The sequence below is a fragment of the Haliotis rubra genome, unplaced genomic scaffold, assembly GCF_003918875.1.
Source record: "Haliotis rubra isolate DU_JTF1 unplaced genomic scaffold, ASM391887v1 Scf686, whole genome shotgun sequence".
Taxonomy (NCBI): domain Eukaryota; kingdom Metazoa; phylum Mollusca; class Gastropoda; order Lepetellida; family Haliotidae; genus Haliotis; species Haliotis rubra.
In genome coordinates this window covers 217269-242075 of record NW_025767397.1, presented here as the reverse complement: position 1 = coordinate 242075, position 24807 = coordinate 217269, and the positions used below count along the sequence as shown (strand labels likewise).

The 24807-nt window shown below is 41.1% G+C and overlaps 1 protein-coding gene across 1 annotated transcript in view; it reads right to left on the bottom strand.

The window, feature by feature from the left end:
- Positions 1 to 948: 948 nt before the first annotated feature.
- LOC124258198 (calcium homeostasis endoplasmic reticulum protein-like) overlaps positions 949 to 24807 on the bottom strand; it is a 54566-nt gene continuing 30707 nt past the window's right edge. Inside the window, 20 exon segments of the mRNA XM_046692260.1 lie at positions 949 to 1061; positions 1851 to 2042; positions 3303 to 3403; positions 3806 to 3985; positions 4442 to 4663; positions 5995 to 6131; positions 7279 to 7326; positions 7328 to 7488; positions 9805 to 9943; positions 10318 to 10610; positions 11514 to 11694; positions 12038 to 12076; positions 15182 to 15190; positions 16438 to 16488; positions 17126 to 17237; positions 17437 to 17511; positions 18399 to 18475; positions 19152 to 19289; positions 19851 to 19946; positions 19948 to 20492. Of these exon segments, the coding sequence (XP_046548216.1) occupies positions 1033 to 1061; positions 1851 to 2042; positions 3303 to 3403; positions 3806 to 3985; positions 4442 to 4663; positions 5995 to 6131; positions 7279 to 7326; positions 7328 to 7488; positions 9805 to 9943; positions 10318 to 10610; positions 11514 to 11694; positions 12038 to 12076; positions 15182 to 15190; positions 16438 to 16488; positions 17126 to 17237; positions 17437 to 17511; positions 18399 to 18475; positions 19152 to 19289; positions 19851 to 19946; positions 19948 to 20492 (2825 nt within the window). The 3' untranslated portion in view covers positions 949 to 1032.

Sequence of the window (24807 nt, the reverse complement as noted above, 5' to 3'; positions counted from 1 at the left end):
AACACAGAGAATATGTACCCATAAGAGTATCAAGAGATCAATGATGTGTTATCCTATACACTCATATCATTATTACCCTATTTCTTTGTACACCATGCTATCTGAATGAGCTGAAATTATGCACGATTAGATTTTGACTATGTGTTGTTTTACCTGTACGTTTTACTTCAAAATATTGTATCATTTAAATGGAGCTGCAAGCTGAAGCCTGGTGCCATTATGTCATGTTCCTGTGTGAAAGTATCAGATACAAGCAACAACTGCTGTAAGCTTGTGTATAGAAGTATGCTCTAGAAAAGCCTGTTGTGGCGTATTCACTATTTTCAAATAAAGATTCATTGCCAGACTTTGTTGGGATTTTTATACACATATCAGCAGTCAGGTCAGAACTTCACAATGAATTCAGCTCATTATTGTGCAATTACACTTCAAACAGAATAATATCTGTAGCTGTTCTTTCCTACTCAACCATTGTACCTACGATCAATAGAGTGGCGTTTGTTCAAACAAAGCATCGACTTAGTTGTAAGGCTCCCTATGGCCATTTGACATAACGGGACAAGTCGAATGTCGGACTTTGTATGTTGTCACTATATTCTACAACTCAACTGACTGATAACTGACTGTGGGAAAGTCAAATGAAGGACTTTGTGTCTATATTCTGAATACACTATGCCATTTAGAAAGTGGTTGAATGTAACATGTTAAATTTTGGATTACACTTTCTCAGCAAAGTACACATTTTAGTACTTCTATTAGATTGAGTAACATCTGGGATACTGAGAAAGTGTAATTCCAAATGTAACATATGTAGAGTGTATGTTGTCACTGCAATCTACCACTCAACTGCCCCATTAACTAGCTAAACAGAAAGACTTTCTAGATCTGCAAACCTTGCCCTGGAAAGCACTACTCAAAGCTGTCAAATAAACAGGACATTTGCATAAATATTATTCACAATTTATTCTTCCAGTGTATCTGACATGAAAATATACAAAATGAGTGATTCAATGATGACAGACTCAATGTCCTTCAGTCTCCAGACTTGGACTTCTTTGCTCCTGCAACAAAAAGTAATGTGCATGTGTGAGATTTGTCTGCCCTTTGTTTTTCTGAGTTGCTGACGTCAAACACTGTTTTATAACTAATAAACAAACATGAAAATTCTTTTACCATCAAACAAACTAATAATATGGTATCTTTTTAGCTCTGTTATCTGCATTCACTGATAATTAAATCTCAAAACCAATGTTTGCAATCAGTCCACCGAATGAAAGTATTCTACACATATAAAAATATGTTTGCAGTTTTGGAATTAATGATTGAAAAACTCAACAAAACAGGACAAATGAAGATTTGTTTACATTTCCACAACCCTTGTTTTAAGGTAAAATGTCATTTCTCTAAATAAGTTGTAAAATTTGAAATATATTTGGAATATTTCTTCTGAGAGAATTTGGAAAGAGTCTGTTGCACCATGAAGCTAACATCAGTGGTGACTTGAGCCTTTCCCGTTTCACACAAACAGCTTATTCTATAGCACCTGATCAACACATTCAGTAAGTCTTCTACAGTATTTCAGTAATGTGAATGAAACAAATGCTTAATGTTGTACAGCAACCAAACTTCTCTAAACAAATTGAAAATATAAGATATTTGTGAGTTTTAATTTTACGCCGCTTTTAGCAATATTCCAGCAATATTATGGCAGGGGACTCCAGAAAAGGGCTTCACACATTGTACCCATGTGGGGAATCGAACCTGGGTCTTCGGCGTTGATGGGCGAACGTTTTAACCACTAAGCTACCCCACCGCCCCTCTAGGACATTAAGTTCATCTTCCAGTCTCACCTTCTCTCATCTCGTCCCGAGACTTCATGCGCTGGATGAAGCCTTGACTCTTGTTTTTCCGGAACTGCTCAAAGGGGTCCTTCATGTCAATACCGATGCCCTTAAACATGTCCTGCCTGTCTCGAACATCTCCCGCCTCGATTGGGTCCACAATTCCCTGTTCAGAGGCCCCCAGACCTTTGCCACCCCAACCTACACAATGACATGATCTTGATCAGGAGATGTATATTACATCACTGTGTGGCACTGTTATATATAGACCGTTTGGCTCAAAAGCGGACCGATAAATTGCAATCTAACTCGAAAACTAATAAACATAAAATACTCAATGAAACACTGATCATAATCAAAACGTCAGACCAACTCTGTGAGGTTTTTGCAGAATTTATGTCCTAAAAATAAAAAAAGTTGTTTAACAAACTATCATAAAAATATTGACACAGTTCATTATTTGTTACGAGGGAGGAGTGCAGAGAAAGGGACAGCCAGGTGTGCGAGAAAGGATGGAGACGGCACAGCACAGGTTAATGAATCAATAACTTTGTCGGCACTTGTGCACGTGCTTCTCTAACACCTGGCTGTCCCTTTCTCTGCACTCCTCCCTCGTAACAAATAGTGAACTGTGTCAATATTTTAATGATAGTTTCTTAAACACCTTTTTTAATTTTAGGACATAAATTCTGCAAACAAATCACAGAGTTGATCTGATGTTTCGATTATGATCAGCGTTTCATTGCGTATTATATGTTTATTAGTTTTCGAGTTAGATTGCAATTCATCGGTCCGCTTTTGAGCCAAACGGACTATAGCTCTGTACAGTGAGTGAGTTGGGTTGTACATTGTTTAGATAAAGTCTATTACTACATATTTTAACTATACATGTTTGTACAGCAATTATCCAGGTACTAATTGTGAACCTGTTTGCTTTCCAATGATTCTCAGCTTCTGGGGGATTATACACGCCAAGGTTTGCTAGAAGGGTTTAGCATCCACCTTACATACCAGGTTCCCATTCCCTGTAGGGTGAACAGAGGCACATTTGAACTAGTCACTTGCCCAGGGTGACACTACACGTTTTGACCCCATGTTTCGAGTCAGGGGTGGAAATAACCCATTGCCCGATGCACGACTCCAGCGTTTTTTTCTGTCGGGCAAGCAAATTTGTATATCACACTGTACCGGTGTCCAGTTGACTTTCCAATGTTAATTATGTTATTTATTTAAAGAATCAACAAGAAAACGTCCGGTATAGTAGAAAAATCATCAGGGCAAGTGATTTTACATGTGCCACTGCTGTACCGGGAGTACACTAGCAATTTTAAAGTTATTTCCACCCCTGCGAGTGTATGAATGTATTCATGTTTCCACCCTCTGGTCATCCCCTGTTGGAGGAGTGAGTACTTTTGAGTGCACAGGGTGACCAGGACAGTAGTATAATAACATCCCACATACCCATCTTCTTCAGCAGCATGTGACCCTTGTTGTCTTCTCCCAATCGGGGCTCTGAGGAATGTGTGGGGTCAAAGCCGGCCATACTTCCAAACGAGGAACTCCTGCAAATACAAAATATAACATCCTTACAAGCTGACAAAAGTGAGTGAGTGAGTGTGAGTGAGTGTGAGAGTGAGTGAGTGAGTTTACGCTGCACTCAGCAATATTCCAGCTATATCACAACAGCTTGTACATATACTCTTTGCTAGGAAAACAAGTGGGTGACATTGTAACCAGTAACATAACACAATGATACAACAAGCAGAGTAAATGATATGGCATAGGGGATCTCCTACAGCTGAAGTACATGGAGAACGAGGAGTCTATTGAGTCTTCAGTGTAGTACAGTGGCAGTAAAATCACTTGGCCAGAACAGACAGACAAGTATTGGACACTGGACAGGCATGGGACACTAGACATGTATAGAATACTGAACAAGCATAGCAACTGAGGATTATACATACATAGTTGGTGGTGTTGGGCTGCGTGACTTTCCCCGAGGTGGTGGAGGCATCACATCCGCTGGAGTCGGCGATCGACTACTTGGAAGGTACGGCAGTGGTGATCTTGATCTAGACCTGGATCTTGAACCTGATCTTGAGCCTGATCTCGAGCGAGATCTTGATCTGGACCTTGAGCGTGACCTGTTCAAATTGAGAGAACACATTTTATCACTATCCAACTGTAAGGAAAAAGCTGATTGAGGATATGAATACCTGTCTTTTACATATCTACATGAGCTTGCATAACCAATTTTGAACCCAAGATGACTAATTAAAGAGTCTGTTGTACATGAATTCATCATATACTGAGAGAAAAAATAAGGGATCACATGAAAGCACAAGTGTTCCTTTATTTTTGTCCAAGCTGTCATGTGATCCTTTATTTTTCCCCTCAGTATATTTGTGTTGTGCACGAAGTCCCACTTACGATTTAACATTCACTTTGTGTGAGTTGAATGGTGCAGCCTTCAGAGAGTAGGGATGAGTCTGCTAAAATAGTGTGCCCCAAATGGTCCTTATTGTGTCTCTAACTTAGTAAGAAAAACCGTAGCTCAACATACAAAGTTGGAAAAATACTACATTGATCTTGAAAAATACCTTGACCTTCGTCTTCTCTCCCCACTGTTGTATCTGCGCCTCCTCCTGGGAGGTGAAGGTGACCTTGCTCTTGTCGTGGGTGGTGACCATGACCTTGACCTACTTCTTTCACGATCTTGCTGATACTTTCCTGGATTTTCTGCCATCTCTTGCTCTTTGATTTTCTTTGCTCTCTGTTTGGCTTTGAAGAACTCGTACAGCCCCAGTTTCTCCCAGCCCTCACTGTAATGACAAATGACTGACTTCTACTTAGGTGACTATACCAATTAGATGCATGGACCAAAGTATTATTATTAACACAAAAATCAGATATTTTTTTCAGATACAGTCCATCTCTGTTACATAGTGACTGATTCAAATCTAGGTTTTTGTTTTCTATTTAATGCCACACTCCAGCTAAAAGATCTGTAAATAAATCAAGTCTGGACCAGATAATCCAGTGATCAACATCATGAACATCAATCTACACAAATGGGAAACAAAATCTTGTGCCAACCAAGTCAGCGAGCCTGACATCCCGATCCTGTTGTCGCCTCTTACAACGAGCAGTTAAGTGAAGACTAATTCTGACCGAAAGGCTTCATGAATGTCAAATCTGGCACTAGCTGTTTCCTCCTAGGTTTGTCTCGCCTGGGTGCCGTTGTACAAAACAACCTTAACGCTAAGACTACCTGAAGTCTATGTTAAGGTATGGGAGTTACGGTCACCTTAGCGCTAAGATCGCTTTGTACAACGGCACCCAGGTTCCTACACATCCTGGAATCACTGCAACCCTCTGACAATGAAAAATGCCTAATTCTGACAGGTTAAAAGGAGGTATTAATCTTCCATTTACTGCAGACAAGCCACAAAACCCTTTCCACATCCAAAAGAAATCTCTGATTAACGTGAAGTCAATTGTACAATTCCGACTGTATTATTAGCATGTGTTTGTATATCAAATGCAGCACTCATGTCTTTTCAAACAAAAATCATGTGCATGAATACACCATCCTACACATCCAACAATGATAGCCTGTTGATAAACAATCGGAACGGTATGCATTCAATATTGGAATATTATCAATGTTTTGGCCACATCCTGACCATTGTGAATGAGTGAGTTTAATTTAACGCTGCTTTTAGTAATATTCCAGCAATATCAAGGCAGGGGACACCAGAAATGGGCTTCACACGTTGTACCCATGTAGGCAATGGAACCAGGGTCTTGCAGGACTTCAGCGGTAACGCTTTAACCACTAGACTAGCCCATCAGCCCTATCCCAACCTGAGTGAGTGAGTGAGTGAGTGTGTGTGAGTACTGTTTTATCACTTTTAGCAATATTCCAGCAATATCACGCAGTAGGGGTGACCAGGAATGAGCTTCACACATTGTACCCATGTGGGGAATCGAACCTGGGTCTTCGGCAGTGACGAGCAAACGCTTTAACCACTATGCTACCCAACCGCCCCTATCCCAACCTGAACCTGTGTTACTTAAAAACACAGTAGGATTATCACCTAAATAAACAGTAAACTGAATATAAAGAAGTAAAAAGGTTTTGTGTACTGACTACCTATCACGAGGCCTCTCGTGGCTGGGGTGGCTGTAGAACGCTTCCACGGTGGCTAGCAGGCGTTCACTGGGGGGCATCGGAGGCGGCAGTCGAATGTCGTTGGGGTCCAGAGGCTTGTACTCTGTGTCCTCCAGCTGGGAGACAATCAGGGAGAACATCAGTGACTAAATTAAGTCTCAGAGGAGCAAATGAATCTCTATGATACTGCTGACAGCATTAACAGAGACAAACCATTGGGTCTATTGACAGTCACTGCAAACGTGAATAAAGTCAATTCAAAACATCCATTTTGTTTGTAATCTATACGTCAGAATGACAAAATGAGAATGTCAAGACAAAGATATATGTCTACCAGACTTTAGAGCACAGATTCATCAGAGGCAACCAAAATGCTGATACATCTCCCTTTATCTTGCCTCACACATAAATGTCGTTTTCTGATTGGCTGAGCTCTCTTCTATTATTTTCAATGTACCCCGCCTACAAGCGAGTAACATTTTCTATGTACCCCGCTGGGAATGCCAAACTCATTTGGTACTTCGTAGTTGTAATTCTTTATCTCTAATAACATTGAATCACGAATGATGTACGGAAATTACCGATGTTTTGCGAATGCAAATCGATGGAAGGGAGATAACTCTAAATTTGTTTTTCTTGTCTGGTACTCCATACTATGATCTGATACCCATGCTTCAAACAGTTCAAAATTACCATTGAGGTTTTTGGTAAGATAAATACGTTGTTCACTGGTTCCTTGGGGCCCATGGGTTGATGTACCCTCGATGTTTCTTTATGTTCCCCGCCCTTCATGCTCAGGGAACATAAACAAACATCAAGGGTACATCAGCCCATGTCCCCCTTGAGACAGTGAACAACTTATGTCATCTCCTGGATCCTGCATACCTACATAACTAGGTAGGACGCAGGACTAAGTCACCAGAGGCGTACAAAGGATTCAGCTACCCTTTTGTAAACATTTTGTTCAGCATTATTCTTTCTTATTTCACAACCATAGTACTCTTCAAATACAAATACATTTGTCTGAACTGAACAATCTGTTTGTTGGTTTCTTCTTTAATGCTGTACTCATGTAAATAATCAAGTCTGAAGTCAAGTCAGACAATCCATTGATCAACAGCATGAGCATTGATCTATGCAAGTGGGATATGATGACCAAGTCAGCAAGCCTGACCACCCGATCCCGTTAGTTGCCTCTTACGACAAGCATGGGTTACTGAAGACCAATTCTAACCAAGATCTTCACAGTTCACTGAACCTCACCTTGACCAGGGGTGCCATCAGTCCAGCCGGCAGCTCGTGGTAGGGGACGGAGGGTGTGAGGTCCATGTCCAGGGGGAGCATGGGGGGAGGGGGAGGAGGGAGGTAAGGCTGGGAATCCAGGGGGAGGCTTGCTGAGGTCTGGAAGGGGGAGTGGCAAGGGTGCGGCAGGGGGAGGGCCACGGAAATCTGCTGGGGGCATCCCTCGGGGACCTGAAATGAACACAGCACAAAAATGTATCAATATTTAATATTTCTAGTTTAGACCTGAACACAATATATTCTGGCTTTTCATCACTCATCCTTGTAAAAGTCAGCTATACTGAGCATGTGTCTGAAGTGACCCCATTAACATCTATATTTGAAACCAATGGTTTCTTGTTGACGCTTTTCTCATCATTTGCAGTTATCTTCTGCCCCAGTCAACCAATGAGACTCATCCTGTTCATAATTTAGACTCAACCCATCCATGATTTAGACTCAACCCATCCATGATTTAGACTCACCCTGTCCATAATTTAGACTCAACCCATCCATGATTTAGACTCACCCTGTCCATAATTTAGACTCATCCTGTCCATAATTTAGACTCAACCCATCCATGATTTAGACTCACCCTGTCAATAATTTAGACTCAACCCGTCCATAATTTAGACTCAACCCATCCATGATTTAGACTCACCCTGTCCATAATTTCTGTCCATAATTTAGACTCATCCTGTCCATGATTTAGACTCACCCCATCCATGATTTAGACTCACCCTGTCCATAATTTAGACTCATCCTGTCCATAATTTAGACTCAACCCATCCATGATTTAGACTCACCCTGTCCATAATTTAGACTCATCCTGTCCATAATTTAGACTCACCCTGTCAATAATTTAGACTCAACCCATCCATGATTTAGACTCAACCCATCCATGATTTAGACTCAACCCATCCATGATTCAGACTCACCCTGTCCATAATTTAGATTCATCCTATCCATGATTTAGACTCACCCCATCCATGATTTAGACTCACCCTGTCCATAATTTAGACTCAACCCATCCATGATTTAGAACTTACCCCATCCATGATTTAGACTCAACCCATCCATGATTTAGACTCAACCCATCCATGATTTAGACTCACCCTGTCAATAATTTAGACACAACCCATCCATGATTTAGACTCAGTTATCTTCTGCCCCAGTCAACCAATGAGACTCATCCTGTTCATAATTTAGACTCAACCCATCCATGATTAAGACTCACCCTGTCCATAATGTAGACTCATCCTGTCCATGATTTAGACTCAACCCATCCATGATTTAGACTCACCCTGTCCATAATGTAGACTCATCCTGTCCATAATTTAGACTCAACCCATCCATGATTTAGACTCACCCTGTCCATAATTTCTGTCCATAATTTAGACTCATCCTGTCCATGATTTAGACTCACCCCATCCATGATTTAGACTCACCCTGTCCATAATTTAGACTCATCCTGTCCATAATTTAGACTCAACCCATCCATGATTTAGACTCACCCTGTCCATAATTTAGACTCATCCTGTCCATAATTTAGACTCAACCCATCCATGATTTAGACTCACCCTGTCAATAATTTAGACTCAACCCATCCATAATTTAGACTCACCCTGTCCATGATTTAGACTCACCCTGTCAATAATTTAGACTCAACCCATCCATGATTTAGACTCACCCCATCCATGATTTAGACTCAACCCATCCATGATTCAGACTCACCCTGTCAATAATTTAGACTCAACCCATCCATGATTTAGACTCACCCTGTCCATAATTTAGATTCATCCTATCCATGATTTAGACTCAACCCATCCATGATTTAGACTCAACCCATCCATGATTTAGACTCAACCCATCCATGATTTAGACTCACCCTGTCCATAATTTAGATTCATCCTATCCATGATTTAGACTCACCCCATCCATGATTTAGACTCACCCCTGTTCATAATTTAGACTCAACCCATCCATGATTTAGAACTTACCCCCATCCATGATTTAGACTCAACCCATCCATGATTTAGACTCAACCCATCCATGATTTAGACTCACCCTGTCAATAATTTAGACACAACCCATCCATGATTTAGACTCACCCTGTCCATAATTTAGATTCATCCTATCCATGATTTAGACTCAACCCATCCATGATTTAGACTCACCCCATCCATGATTTAGACTCAACCCATCCATGATTCAGACTCACCCTGTCAATAATTTAGACTCAACCCATCCATGATTTAGACTCACCCTGTCCATAATTTAGATTCATCCTATCCATGATTTAGACTCACCCCATCCATGACTTAGACTCACCCTGTCCATAATTTAGACTCATCCTGTCCATGATTTAGACTCAACCCATCCATGATTTAGACTCACCCTGTCCATAATGTAGACTCACCCTGTCCATAATTTAGACTCAACCCATCCATGATTTAGAACTTACCCCATCCATGATTTAGACTTGCCCCATCCAAGATTTAGACTTACCCAGTCCATGAGAGTAATCAAACTGCTGTGGAGGAGGTCTCTGGTTGAAGCCTGGGGGTGGGGTGCTGAACGGGGGCATGCCCGGGGGTGGCTGTGAGAAGGCCCCTGGGAATGCTGGGCCAGGGCCCAAGGGTGGCGGCTGTAATAGAGACAAATCAATTATCATCCAAAACTACACAGGAGATATTGTGTGGCTGAGATCAAGTGATATCTCCTTGGTAGTATCGCTGAAATGAAATCACTTCACAGTGCTTCGAGACCATCGTGACGTCATTGATCGAAGTGGATGATAGTTGTGATAGTCGTAATTCAATTTTATGTTTGTTTGCTGTTTCATGGCGCAGTGTGCAATATTCATTTAAAAGGCAATTAATATTATGAGGCATAATATATAACTAGGTCAACAATCATGATCACATTAGTCATTTTGTTTTATTAACTTCAAGCACTGATTACTTTAAACCAATTCTCATCAGGAATCTCCAGGTACATCAGTCCCCTACATCAGCATACCTGAGACATATTTGGGGGTCCTGGTGACTGTTGAGGGGGAGGTCCTCCATCCATCCCCATCCCTATCCCCATCGTCCCCGGTCTCATGGGTGGGGGTTTGTCTTCCTCAGGTGTGCGGGGCGGGTTCTGGGGGCCTGACGTGGGCGGCATGTTGACACCTGACTGCATGCTGGTGGCCAACACTGGGTCTCCACTATGGGGCACTGACTGTGTGAGTACTGGGCCACCTGTGTTGACAACTCCGCCAGAGACGTTACCCTGCACCATTATGATTGGTGGTGGCGCTGTGGTTACTGAAAGCCAAACGAGCAGCATGTAATATGTCTATCACAAATGTAAACAACATCTTTCATAGCCATGGTCTAACTGTGCCAAAACATTTGTCCTCTAGCCATAACATGGCTCTTTTAATTTTCAATGATTTATCATTTTAGTATAGTACTAAGGATTATAATGAGCTTACTGGGCCAAACAGATGAGGTGAGGTGAAATTGGGTTTTACGTCGTGCTTGAGAATATTTCGCTCATATGACGACGTGCATGCGTGTGTATGTGTATGTGCTGCTGCTTGTATTAGCCCTGACTGAAGCTGGTTTTATAGTGCTAGCCCACTGAGATACCATGCCGCAGTGAAGCATGAATACCCCACTCAGACACATTATACTGACTCCGAGCCGACCAGTCCTTGTTGTACCCATTAATGCCGAGTGCCAGGCAGGGACCAACGGGCCAAACAGAATTTTACTGGACTAGTGATATATGAGTGAGTCAGTGAGTGAGCAGCGAGCGAGTATGGTTTTACGCAGCTTTTAGCAATACCCCAGCAATATCATGGCGAGGGACACTAGAAAATGGGCTTCACTCATTGTACTCATGTGGGGAATTGAACTCGGGTCTTCGGCGTGACGAGTGAACGCTTTAACCACTAGGCTACCCCACCGCCCCTAGTGATATATGACTAACTATAGCAAAGAACCAATACAATGGGGAATATCTTCCTCTGTGGTAAACATAACCCTAAACATAAGCATATACCATCTACGTCATTGCTATATTCACATCATTAGTATTGAGATTGCGGGGAAATCTTTGTGGACAAGTGCAAAGTATGTCAATCATAGCAGAATGTAATCAGTGATGAAAAATCCCTCCAGCTTGTAATGGACACTGAACGCTGCTACCCAAAGTCAATGTACCTGCTTGCTGTTGCTGCTGCTGCTGCAGCTGCAGAGACTGCTGCTGTGACTGCAGCTGAGTCAGCTGGCTATTGAGATGGTTCACAAAGTCCTGGTGTTGCTTCTGGAGGCCGGCATACTGGGCCTGGATCTTGGCCGTCACTTGAGTCACGATCTGGGCATTGTCCGTGATCAGACTCGCCTGTATACAGAAACAGGGTTAAACTTTAGTGAGTGAATGAGTTGGGTTTTACGTCGCTTTAAGCAATATTCTAGCAATATCCTGGTGGAGGACACCAGAAATGGGCTTCACACATTGTACCCATATGCGGAATCGAAGAAACTTTAGCAAGTGATCAGACTGGCCTGTAGAAAGACAGAATAAGCTTATGTGGTGTGCAGCTTGTGTTCAATTAGAGAAAATTGCAATTGTCTTTTGTGTCTTCTGATTAATCTTTGATTATTTCACTAAATCAGAATAATCCCATACATAACCCACTAAGGTATTACAAATGCAGCCTTGACCACCTGCTTATTTAACTTACCTGATAGTTTGACAGTGACTGGCTGGGCTGTTTCATTTGCTAAAATAAAAATGACAAACATAATTTTCTTAAAATCACAACAGACATCTTCAAAATACTTGGAAATGTTATTCATCATATAATATAAGGAAATGTCTTCTTATTATAAAGAATTACTGCTAAAATAATTTCAAGAATTCATGGTAATTTATCATATTTACATGTAAAAGCCTAGGACACCAAGAATGGACTCCTCCCTACCCATCATGGGAATCAACCTTGGACTTCAATGAGAAGCAACATGTTACATTTGGGTTTAAACTTTCTCCGTACTGAGAAAGGAAAAAACTTAACCACTGTGCTAGCACCAGTCCACTCCAAAGGAATTGCAAATGAGTGATGGGACTTTAAATGCTTACTTTGAAACGTATGAGTGAGTGGGTGAGTGAGTTTGGCCTAATGAAGTCCATTTGAAGAGAGAGAGAGAGAGGGGTGGGTGGGGAAAGAGAGGTTGAGAAGGGGGATGGGGGAGGTTGAGAAGGGGATGGGGACAGGGGGTCCAAGGCGTGACTTTACAATATTGATGTTGCCAACCAAAACAGATATCGTGCAAATCTACTTTACTGAGAAAGTGTAATCCCAAATATAATTGAACCAACGGCAATAAAATCTTGGAATTTTAAATACAACTCTGAACAGACAGAACCTTACACTGCACCCTTGGAATGTAAATGAAATACCTTCACCTAAATACACTAAGGCAAATATCAGATGGAAAGTTACAAACAAAACGAAAACAAAACAACAGAAATTGATGTCCTCCCAAGCATGGTGCTGAAGAATACTGACGTGTCCAGAACCCTGACTCCACAAAGCTTCCCTGACAAACATACACAGAACCCAGAAAACTCAACTGAGAAACAAAGAAAGCATAACCAGAACAGTGATAGATTTGTGTACAATGCAGTGGCAGGTACAGGAATATCAGTTATACAAGTAATGAGCATCCCCAACATGGGAACATCAACGCTCAGGCAAGCTGGCGAGGCACAATAAAAGTGAGTAAGTGAGTTAGTTTTATCCCACACTCAGCAATATTCCAGCTATATGGCGGCGGTCTGTAAATGAGCGGGTCTGGACCAGACAATCCAGTGATCAACAGCATGAACATCCACCTCTGCAATTGGGATATGATAATATGTAGTAAACCAAGTCAGTGAACCTGGCCACCAGATCCTGTTAGTCACGTCTTTCGACAAGAGGCACAATTACAAGAAAGTTGGGTTGTTTCTAAACTGTGTGTGTTACTGGTGGGGTAGAAAGTGTATGTGTATGATGTCTGTGTTGTGTGTGGCTGGGGGCATGGGTTTTGGTAAGTTTTATTTTCCTAGAAATTGAACCCTTCCAAAGGTTTTCAGGTTTTTCTCTCCCTGGGTTGAGGATGGACTATTTGTAAGAAAGTATGTGATAAACGTTGAACCAATAAGCTCATAAGCACTTCTAAAAGTATTTGTCTTATATACAGCATGTACATTTAATCTGATAGCAGCATACATTACTCATACAAGCCAATCAAACATCATGTTTCACATGTTAAGTTAAGTTGAACCTTGCATATCCGGACACTTGCATTTCCTGGAACTGGTAGAACTACTTCCAAGCAGTACCCAAAGTGAGTGAGTGAGTGAGTTGAGTTTTACGCCGCACTCAGCAATATTCCAGCTATATGGCGTCGGTCTGTAAATCATAGAGTCTGGACCAGACAATCCAGGGAGAAACAGCACGATCATCGATCTACGCAATTGGGATACAATGACGTGTCAACCCAGTCAGCGAGCCTGACCACCTGATCTCGTTAGTCACCTCTTATGACAAGCATGGGCTACTGAAGTACAATTCTAACCGGACCTTCACGGGTAGCAGTACTCCGAAGTGAGTATGGCTTTATACAGCTTTTGGATATAAGGACAACAGAAATGGGTTACAAACATTGTATTGATGCAGGGAATCGGACCCAGGTCTTCTGTCTGACCAGTGAATACTTAACCGCTAGGCTACCCCTCCAGCCTCTAAGACAGTGATGCCTATATTTTTCTAATACAATAATCTTCAAATAACCTTGCTCTAAATTGATAACACTGTAAATAGGTAAGTTACTTCCTAGAAAAGCAATAAAAACATAATCTGTTTACACTATCCGAAGATCTTTTGGGACTCTGCAGTCCTTGGTCAATTATAATGGCAACATCTGCTGTTACATTTCACATGGGTCCTGGGAATAAGATGATAAAGTGAATGAGTGCATGTAAAGCTCAATGTGACACCATGACTTATCAGCTTTTCTGTTGGAAGAAAGCCTACCGATCACATGTCATTGGGGTTCACTTTTGTAGTGAAAGCAACAAGCATCAAAGTCATGGCAAATCTTACATTTGATCTCGCAACAAGCTAACAGTTGGCAAAAGAAAGTAGCTCTGAACAGCCAAATTAGGCACCATCAGCTACTGTGCAACCCATGATATGTGATGTTTTAGAAGAGACAAAACATCAAGTTAAGAAGCAAAAATGTAAAAAAATCAACTGACAATGTAAAGGTGCGTATTGGAGGAATTATCAGTGAAGTGTATAAACCAGGGAAAGTGTGTATTACCAATAAAAGGCCAGTGAAAACAGGCTATGACCTTAGCGTCCTCATCAAGACAACACATGCTACTGGGTAATTGAAATTGAAATTGAATTGAATTGAAATACTGGGTACCATGGTATCCACCAGATCCATAGGCATTTTCACAGACTTTTACTATCTCATTATACTAGGTACCACGGTATCCATGTTTGTTTCTTTTTTGTATGAGTGTTTTGTGTGGACAATGTGGACAATCTGGACAAAAAAATCCAGTCGCTCACCTCTTGAGCTTCAATCCTGACCCAAGTGAGTAAGCCACACCACCCAATCTCTCTCATCATCTCCTCCAACAAACTTAAGTTCTAAAATGGATCATCATGGACAGGTGCATCGTGGGATGCATGCACAGATTTGAAAATACATGCATATTTATTTAAAAAACTGATTTCAGATCAGTGTACACATTTCCTGACAGAACACAGCGCCCTCTCACAGCAAGCTGACAAGCTAGACACACATTCCAGCCATAAAAAGCTCACCTTCAGGCCCTAGAAAACATGGAAGCAAGACAAAAACACCAAATGTAACTAAAACTCTAAAAACTATTCACAATAAGTCACTAGCATTCCAGCATCAAACACAAATATTTGCCAAAAGCAGCTTTAAAGATGGTCAACCACTTCCTCATCACAATTTTCTTCATTTCTGAACATCACTGAAGGACACTGTGAATATCAGCCACGATTGATCCAAGGGAACAAATTTTTCATCTCATAGTTTTGGTGGCCAAACTTGGCATGACAGAGTTATCTGCTCTTGGCCACACTCTTATGCATTTTAAGTTCTCTTCAATCTTTCATGAAACAATTATAGATGGATAAATAAGTTGAAATGTTGGAAAATAAACTTGCTGAACAAGCATTACATGTACAAACAGTATATCCTTAACTCCCTTCAGAGCAATATAACCACTGTCATTTCAAGAATAAGCAATATATATAATTAGTCAACAATAGTACAAAAACTTTCAAATAAAAGGGTCTCAAATGACCTATTCCTCTGTTTGAAATAAAGAAAGGTTTACTAACTTTACCATAGAAAATTAGAAACAAAAATAAGGTTTGTGAAAAAAGTCAAACTTTAATGAAAATAAAAGAAAAAAGTCACTTGAAACAATTAAGGCCTAAGGTGTGGGTTTCAAATATTTTCTTAATGAATCTTTCACAGTTCCTCAATCAAACACAGTGAGTCCAACACGACTTCACCATCACCCAATTCTGTCTGTCACACATCACGAGATAAACTTTTTAATGTCACTGTACACCTCAAACCCAATATCTAAATACCAAACACTTCCTTTGACTGCCACAAACATCTTTCCCACAAGTAAGAAGGCTAAGAAGGCAGATTTTATTACACCAAATTTAGTATGAGGAGTTATCTCCCCCTGGCCTCTGTATACTGCCAACTCATTCACTCCAAACTTTTACCACCACACTAATCACAATGGCACATGCAAGGAGGTGGATCTAGTTTCAGGAGCCAGCTCAAGGAATTAGAATAATAAATACCAAAAAGGCTGCCGCTAAGGTCCCCAGTGCCCCATGCTTGCATGACAAGCAGACAATGAGACTGGGTGGACACAATGTTGGATCCAGCTCATTTTATGTTGCAGCATCTAGAGGCATGGATGCCTACTGCCAAATGTCCTGGACAAACTGAATCTCTACACGCTGCAGTGACATTGCTAAAATACTAGAAAACAGTCACTCACTGGGTCCTGTCCTTGACATACCTCAATTGTGTCTTGTTCAAAATATTTGTTGTGTTCCCAGAGAGACAGGAGCTACAAAAACATGAGATACAATAAATCACTCAAAGTGTAATAATTAGTAATTGTTTTAATTACTCATGTGAATATCAACAGTGAATATATCTCCTTATCCTTCTTTCAAGTTTAAGTAGCATGCCAAGTGAAATAGAGTTGTCTCCCTTCAATGCTTTCAACACAGGATCATCAATCTTGCTTTTCCTTTTTAGCTCAACAAGCACTTTATGGTATTAGAATACAACTTGTTGAAACATTGGTTTAGCCACTTTTAGGAATTTAACATTGATCTTATACAAATCAACCTCTTCTGGTTAGAAAAAAATCATCAGTTTTACCAAATTAGTGCTGACATATCAAGTTCTATAATATATAAACAATAGAATCTGAAGGACTGACTGACTTGAGTTTGGTTTTACGCCGCTTTTAGCAACATTCCAGCAACATCACGGCAGGGGACACCAGAAATGGGTTTCACACATTGTACCCATGTGGGGAATTGAACCTGGGTCTTCGGCGTGACGAGCCAACGCTTTAACCACTAGGCTACCCCGCCGCCCCAGAATCTGAAGGAACACACTAAAGATGGAACAACCATACATGAGACATATCCTCTGGGAAACCAACAGTGATAGGGTATCGGCTCTGTGAATACCTTTGTTAGTTTCTGTCTGCGATCCTCATCTACTCCAAGACAGGCTGCACAGAAAATGGGGATCACCACCCTCTCCAGCGCATGCTTCAGCTCCTCCACGCTCTTCCTCTGACTGAAGGAGCAATACCAGACATAGACACATAACTGGCACTAACCCATTGAAATTAACCAGTGAGTACAAGTCAACATTTTTCAGTGAGTTTTATAAGAATACTATCCACCTTATCACAATATCTGTAATTCTGAGATACATTATGAATCGTCAGAGAAAATCGTGCTCTTCAAAGCAATATCAGCCAAAGCGCACTTACCAGTGATGAAGCAGATCATTAATCAAATAGATCAAATGCAGCCGTAAAGAAAAGGACGCCTCTTTGGAAGTGATTCTGGAAGAAAAAAAAAAAAAAATGACAATGGAATGTTTCTGAGATGTGTAAATAAGTGAATCATATCTTCACTGCAGTTGGCAAGACTGTACTTAATGGAAACTGTGCCAGACAAACCACTATCTGATAGCATGAGCAAACCATCTTCACCACTGTTAAAATGCCAATGTCAACTGAAGCTTATTTGAAGATAAACACAGAAATCCTAGACCTACCATCCCTAAGATGAGATGTGGGGATAGGAGATAAGGTGAGGTGTAGAAGTTGAGGAGAAATGTAGGTGAATTGAAGTGAAATGGGGTTGAAGGTTGCATTTAAGATTACTGCACCTACATACATGTGACCCCAATTGATGATATTAGGGCAAAAGGCCAATTACTCAGATTGAACATTGTAACCCCTGCATGGAACATACTGTGTCCCATAATTATTATAGGATATTTATATAGCGCACGTATCCATACAATAAGTACACGCTCAAGGCACTGTGGATTTTCCCTCGATGTCAATCTCAACGGCACATAGTATTATCAATCTCAACACCCTTGGGATCATACAACTCTTCATGTGGCCACCATCTGGTCATTTACTAACAGATTCGTGGGTTCTTTTAAATGCACAGGGTTGTGTAACTGTACACTAGGGGTTGTGACAACTCTGAAAGAGTCTGCACACAAAGGTGACTCCAAGGATTTTACACCCGGTCTCAGGTGGACTTGATCCAGCACCTCAAGCTTGCTGGATCACTAGCCTGGCGCCTTAGACAGCTTGCCCACCATATCTCCACAAGCAATGGTGACAGAGGACACATACTACCCTTGAATCCCCATGATAATCTAGGATAGAAGTGTCCAGCATTGCTGGGAGATAAAAGTTCAGCTCCTCACCTCTTGAGCAGGTACTGACTGATGAGGTTACAATGATCCTGAGTCACACAATGCACCATCAGCCAGTTCTTGCCATGCTGAAACAAAAACACAAGTGTCAACTTGGAACACATTACCATATCTGAAGATCCTGGGCCTCCTTCCACAAGTGATCTTAGCACTACAATGATTGTATGATCATGTTTAAGCATTGGAGTTTATGTAACAGGCACTGCTATAAGTGTTCCATGTAACATGAGTCGTGATGACAATGACACATCAGCCAAGAAGTGCATTTTCATTATATAGTTACTTTACACATTTGTTTTCAGGATAGTTATTCAACCATTCCAATAATACTCTACTTTTAACCTTAGGATATGAATCTAAAAAGGTTGACCTACTGGGAGAGAGTAGGATAGTGAATGGACTCCCTTCATCCTAGGATTGATAGGGTTTGAGCTACCAAGATGAGTAGGACAGAAGTGACCTACCAAACTAAGGACAGAGTGAGTGAGTTTAGTTTTACAGCGCACTCAGCAATATTCCAGCTATATGGCAGCGGTCTGTAAATAATTGAGTTTGGACCAGACAATCCAGGGATCAACAGCATGAACATCGATCTACGCAATTGGGATACGATGACATGTGTCAACCCTGTCAGCGTGCGTGACCATCCGATCCCATTAGTTGCTTCTTACGACAAGCATGGGTTACTGAAGATCAATTCTAACCCAGACCTTCACGGGTCAGAGTAGGACAGAAGTGACCTACCAGGATAGAGTCCTTCGTGCAGGAGTCAATGATTGGCTGCACAGTTCGATCTAGCTCCTCCATCTTCATCTCACACTCCATACACAACTGGTTTAAGTTTTTGTCTCGGGAATTAGCTATCGCTTCATCAATCTGGTGCTGAGGAAGAGTAAACAAAATAATGATCACATTACACACAATGTAACAGAATTGGTTTTCATAACTGAGACTTGAGGATAAATCTTGGACAGTATGTACATGTTATAGGGTATGATCTGACTTGTAAGTTGTATTTGTTTCGGGGTATTGGTTTGGTACTAATAACTTGGGTATCAGTATATATATATATATACTCACAATGCAGATATGTATATATTCCACTTGTTTTCAACTCTTTGTATCACATGCTTGATAACGGTGTGAGTACCGTACCTACACCGAAACGTTGCACTCATTGCAATAAAGAAGTTGACTATCCATAGAACTTGGTTTTCATCTTTACAACTTCTAAAATGCTTCTAAAAGACTGAGTTGGTTATTATGCCGCTTTTAGCAATATTCCAGCAATATGACGGAGGGGGACACCAGAAATGGGCTGCACATATTGTACCCATATGTGGGGAATACTTTAACCACTAGGACCCCAGCCCTGACTGACCGATTTAACCACCAGGTTACTCCACCGCCCTGCTTCTCAAAGAAGAGACTCTGGTACCTTACCTGTTGTTGCTGGGTGAGACTCTGGTACTGAGCTGCTAGGTTGGCCTCACTCTGCTTCACCTGCTCTGCTGTGTGATTCTGATGCTGCTGAATCTTTTGTTGTATTGCTGATATCTGCTGCTCCAGTGGCAGTGCTCTGTGAGAGTCCTGGGCTTGGACCCATTCCTTGAGTCGGTACCAGCCCCTGATTTGGTCCAGGACTAGGTCCCATTCCAGGGCCCATGCCAGGGTTTGGGCCCATCCCAGGACCTGGGCCCATCCCAGGACTTGGTCCCATTCCTGGACCTAATCCAGGGCCAGGGCCCATCCCAGGGTTTGGCCCAAGTCCTTGGTTAGGTCCCATCTTAGGGTTAGGCCCAAGTCCTTGGTTTGGTCCAATTCCAGGGTTTGGTCCAATTCCAGGGTTTGGTCCAATTCCAGGGTTTGGGCCAAGTCCAGGGTTTGGGCCAAGTCCTTGGTTAGATCCTATGCCTGGAACAGCTAGTGTTTGACTTTGTGCCAAGGAGGGGTTCTGTGTCATAGGCTGGTTTTGTGTAAGAGCTGGATTCTGTTGCCATGGTGTTGGCTGCAAACCCTGCTGGGATATAACTTGCTGTAACGCTTGCTGTTGCTGGGCTAACTTCTGTTTTTGTTGGCTGAATACTGTAAAAGTAAACATGAGTGTTACCAGCATTTAAGACACATATTATGTTTGGATTACACTTTTTCAGTAAAGTACAGGGCCTAGATTTTCGAAGCTCTCTTAGTGCTAAGATAGTCGTAAGTTAATGTTAATGTATGGCACCTACGACTATCTTAACGCTAAGAGAGCTTCGAAAATCTAGGTCCAGATTCTAGTACTTTGAGGATTGAGTCCCATCCTGGATGAGAACCCAACCGCTCTCAGAGTCAGGCAGCAAAAACTCAGTGATGTGATGTAACCTACTCACACACAGTAGCTTGAAAAAAAGTTTAAAAAATGGACAACTGGTAGTCCAGATCATGTACTTTGTCTACCCCTCTGACAAGAGTAAATTGGCATGGCTCCCACGGCCCCAAGTTATGAATACAAAATGCCATTTAGAAAGTGGTCAAATGTACCTTCTGTTTCAATTGTGTTTGAGAGATGCTAATTTACAATGCAATCAGTAAGATTCATGCAATGTCAAAGGAGACATTTTATAATACCTTTAAGCAGCTTAAATATTTCAATATGTAATAAATCGCTAATCCATGCTGTTATGAGATAGGTCACTCCTGAAAGTGTGAAAAACCAGTCATTTGTCAGGGGCTGATTATGATCAAGCTGACATTGTAACAACTTGACATCTTGATGTGTGGTATGTATCTCCTGTACACATGGTCCTAGTTGGGTTTGGGGTTGGTCACTGCAATGCAGAAGTAAGATCAAGCACTTTCAGCCTGAATTCTCCAAAAACTAGACAACTTAATCAGGGTTTTACCTTGTCTCGCAAACACGTTATTAGTTTTAAGGGTCCTTGCAGGCAATGTGAGGGTCCTAAGAAATAACAGTGTAGAGAACCGTACATTTTGATAATTTCTTTTGAGCATGCAATGAATCGTAGATCATATAGCCTGGTGGATGAAATGATACACACAACTACTCTGAGAGAAACAACCAAACACTTAGCAAAGTCGTAGATGTGTTGTTGGTACAATGAATAACATTGTGCATCCCTCTGGATGCAGATAATTTGGTTTCTGCGTCCAGACTCCATTCTCTACATTTGTGCGACAGGACGTACATATGCGCATCACATAAAAGTCTCACTCAATGATGGACGACAAATATGTTGTCATATGATGATAATAAAACATTAACTCTAATCATTGAGACACATTTATCTATCAACTAAGAAACCTAAACTGCTACCTAATCTTAATGCTTACCATAGAACTCACCTATCATACTAATTACTCATTCTTTCACTGAATTTTAGGTCTAGTACAACATAAATGTGTATGGTAAATTAAAACAATTGTGTTTTTTATAAAACACTTTTGTTCGCTTTATCAGTCCTTTGATCGATGTCGAAACAATTCTACTGTATTTCCTCATCATCCAAGAAACGTGTGTGGTTTAGGTGGAGTAGGTGAAGACAGAAACAACTAAGCTTGGCGGGACGGGGAAGCTGCCTGGAGAACTACATTATGAAAGTGACAACACTGTGGTGTGTTCAGCTCGTGGCCAGCCTCACTTCCGCCACATCTCACAGGTATTCGCTTTTGTTGACACAAACATTTCCTGGAGGGATTCGGGAATTCTGCAGTGTGAGTTGTAGTAACAACCTTAAACAAACAACGACTTACAACCCATGACAGGCAAATCTCAACATGTACTTTTGTGAACAGAGAGGTTGTGCAACAATTAGCACTTGTTTTGTCCTGGTTCTGACAAGTCTCAGGCATGACATAGAGAGGGATTTATCTAGGCGTTCCCAGGTGAGGGCCGATATTGAGCAGTAGGTCTGCAGCAAATGATTGCAAAAATACATGATCGCAACATTTCCTTTTGTAAATTCCAGTTAATACTGTTAACGAGGAATCGTTCTACTATTTAGTTTTACATTACTCAAGTACTGAGAGAGGAGATCAAATAATCACCCTGTCAACCATCATTAATCCATGAAAGCATATCATTCTTCAAATACATATGCAATCCCTTCTGTTGATTTAGCAGCATACATGAATGTAACATTCTGGGACTTCCTAATACAAACAGAGAGGTACTGATGTTACCTTTCACAAACATGCAGCACTGTGTTTGTCTCACAAAACAAGGTACTGAGGTAGCTTTTGACACAACAAGATACTTTGGCTGCCTGTGACAAAACAAGGTCCTAGGGAAGCCTGATAAAAAGGCAGATCAGTGAGGTTGCTTTTATTACAAAACAAGGTACTGTGATTGCCTGTTACAAATATCAGCTATACTTCTTATGTGATTGAAACAATATTTTTTTATTTCCATTAATGTTTACATTTTTCATATTCCACGACATAACAAAATGGAAATAGGATAAGCAAACAGGCGATAAGGCCTATGTCAATGTTTCTCCGCATATAGTTCATTATATACTTCTTATGTCTTCCTAAAACCATCTCCTCATCTGTTATAACTGCATTGCACAAAAATGAATTTGCATTACATCATCTCCTCATCTTCTGTATATGCATGTTACATTTTTCTATGCAAGTGTCCATCACATCCACCATACAACAAAACATGGATAACTGTCATCAACTCTAAAATCAAAAGGGTTCACAGGGAGTGGAGGTTTGAACTCCAGTGCAATTTTAGCTTAAATCTGATAACAAACATATCCAAAACTAACAATAAACAGCACCTGTGTCGATAACAAGCGCACCTTCAAATCAAATGGAATATGCACTTCTCTGCCAAAGGCGTATATGTAATATGACACGATCCTGCCATGAGTTAAGTCCCTGTTCCTGCGTCTGTACAAACATGGGAGGATATTCAATGCCAAGAGGCGTTGCCCATCGAAAATGACAACAGCAAAAACATTTCCTCAAATCAAATAAACTCAATAATCCATATCTTCCAAACAATTCACGTAAATTGCGGCCCACCCTAGGCACAGCCTGACCCCCAAACTTTTATTGACAAAGTTTTTTATAATTGTTTACAACACAATTTTCAAGGCGAGAAAGTGGATGTTTAACAAAGCTTTGTATTGATAGTACGCTCTTCCTGATGTGACGACACCAGCAGGTGTAACGTCTGCAACTCCATCGCTGACAATCATGACCTGGAATGTCGACGCTTTAGTTTGCTCGGGATTGGGAGAGCGTATATGTACAAGCCCAAAACATCCAGAGAACTTTTATCAGTAACACATACAAAGAGTTTGTAGAAGGGATTTGGCTTTGTATCTCAAACATCACATAGTAGAACAGTTGTACAGGATTGTCTGACAGGGCAAGCAACTTCAGGGCAGGTAGTTAGAGCTTCTACCGATGTATAACAATATGTTGAGATTTTGAGTAATAACATGTGCAGGGGTGGAAATAACCCATTGCCCGGCGCCGAGTCAAGTGGTTTTCTGTCGGGCAAGCAAATTTGTATATCCTACTGTACCGGTGTCCTGTTGACTTTCCAATATTAATTATGTTGTTTATTTAAAAATCAACAAGAGCGGCGGTATAGTGGAAAATTATCAGGGCAAGTGATTTTACATGTGCCACTGTACTGGAGTACACCAGCAATTTTAAAGTTTTTCCACCCCTGCAGTGCCCAGTAACCTATGCTTGTTAACTGTAAACAGATCATGGTTAGACTCATCAACTTACGGTAGTTGAAACCATGTCATTAACCCCTTTGCTTGGATCGATGCTCATGACGTCGACCACTGGATTGTCCATCAAAACTTAACTACCTACAGACTACTGTCATATACATAGAGTATTCCTCAGTGTGGAATTAAACCACAAACCATACAATGCATACAGAAAAACTAAGTGATGTTGCAAACTGGAGTTACCTCCCTTTGTTTGTTATGTCAATCCTTCATATTTTGTTTTGTTGTTTTTGTTGTAGACAAGTCATAACTGTACTAACATTACTGTAACTATGCTTGAACGTTCTCACCAATATTCCAGTTTTGTCACAACAGCCAGAAAAGAATCAAATGTGGGCCAGGAACACCAGAAACTGAAAAAAATCAGTCCATGTAGTTTAGGCTACCCCCAATGCCCCAACATTCCAAAAATGTCAGAACCCGGAGTGACTGAGCGAGTGAGTGAGCATAGTTTCATGCCACTTTTAGCAATATTCCAGGAATATCACGGCAGGTGACACCAGAAATGGGCTTCACACATTGTACACATGTGGGGAATTGAACTCGGGTCTGTGGCGTGATGAGCGAGCGCTTTAACCACTAGGCTATGCCCCATCAGAGATAGGAAAATACATCTGGGTTTGATGGAGTGACAGGGA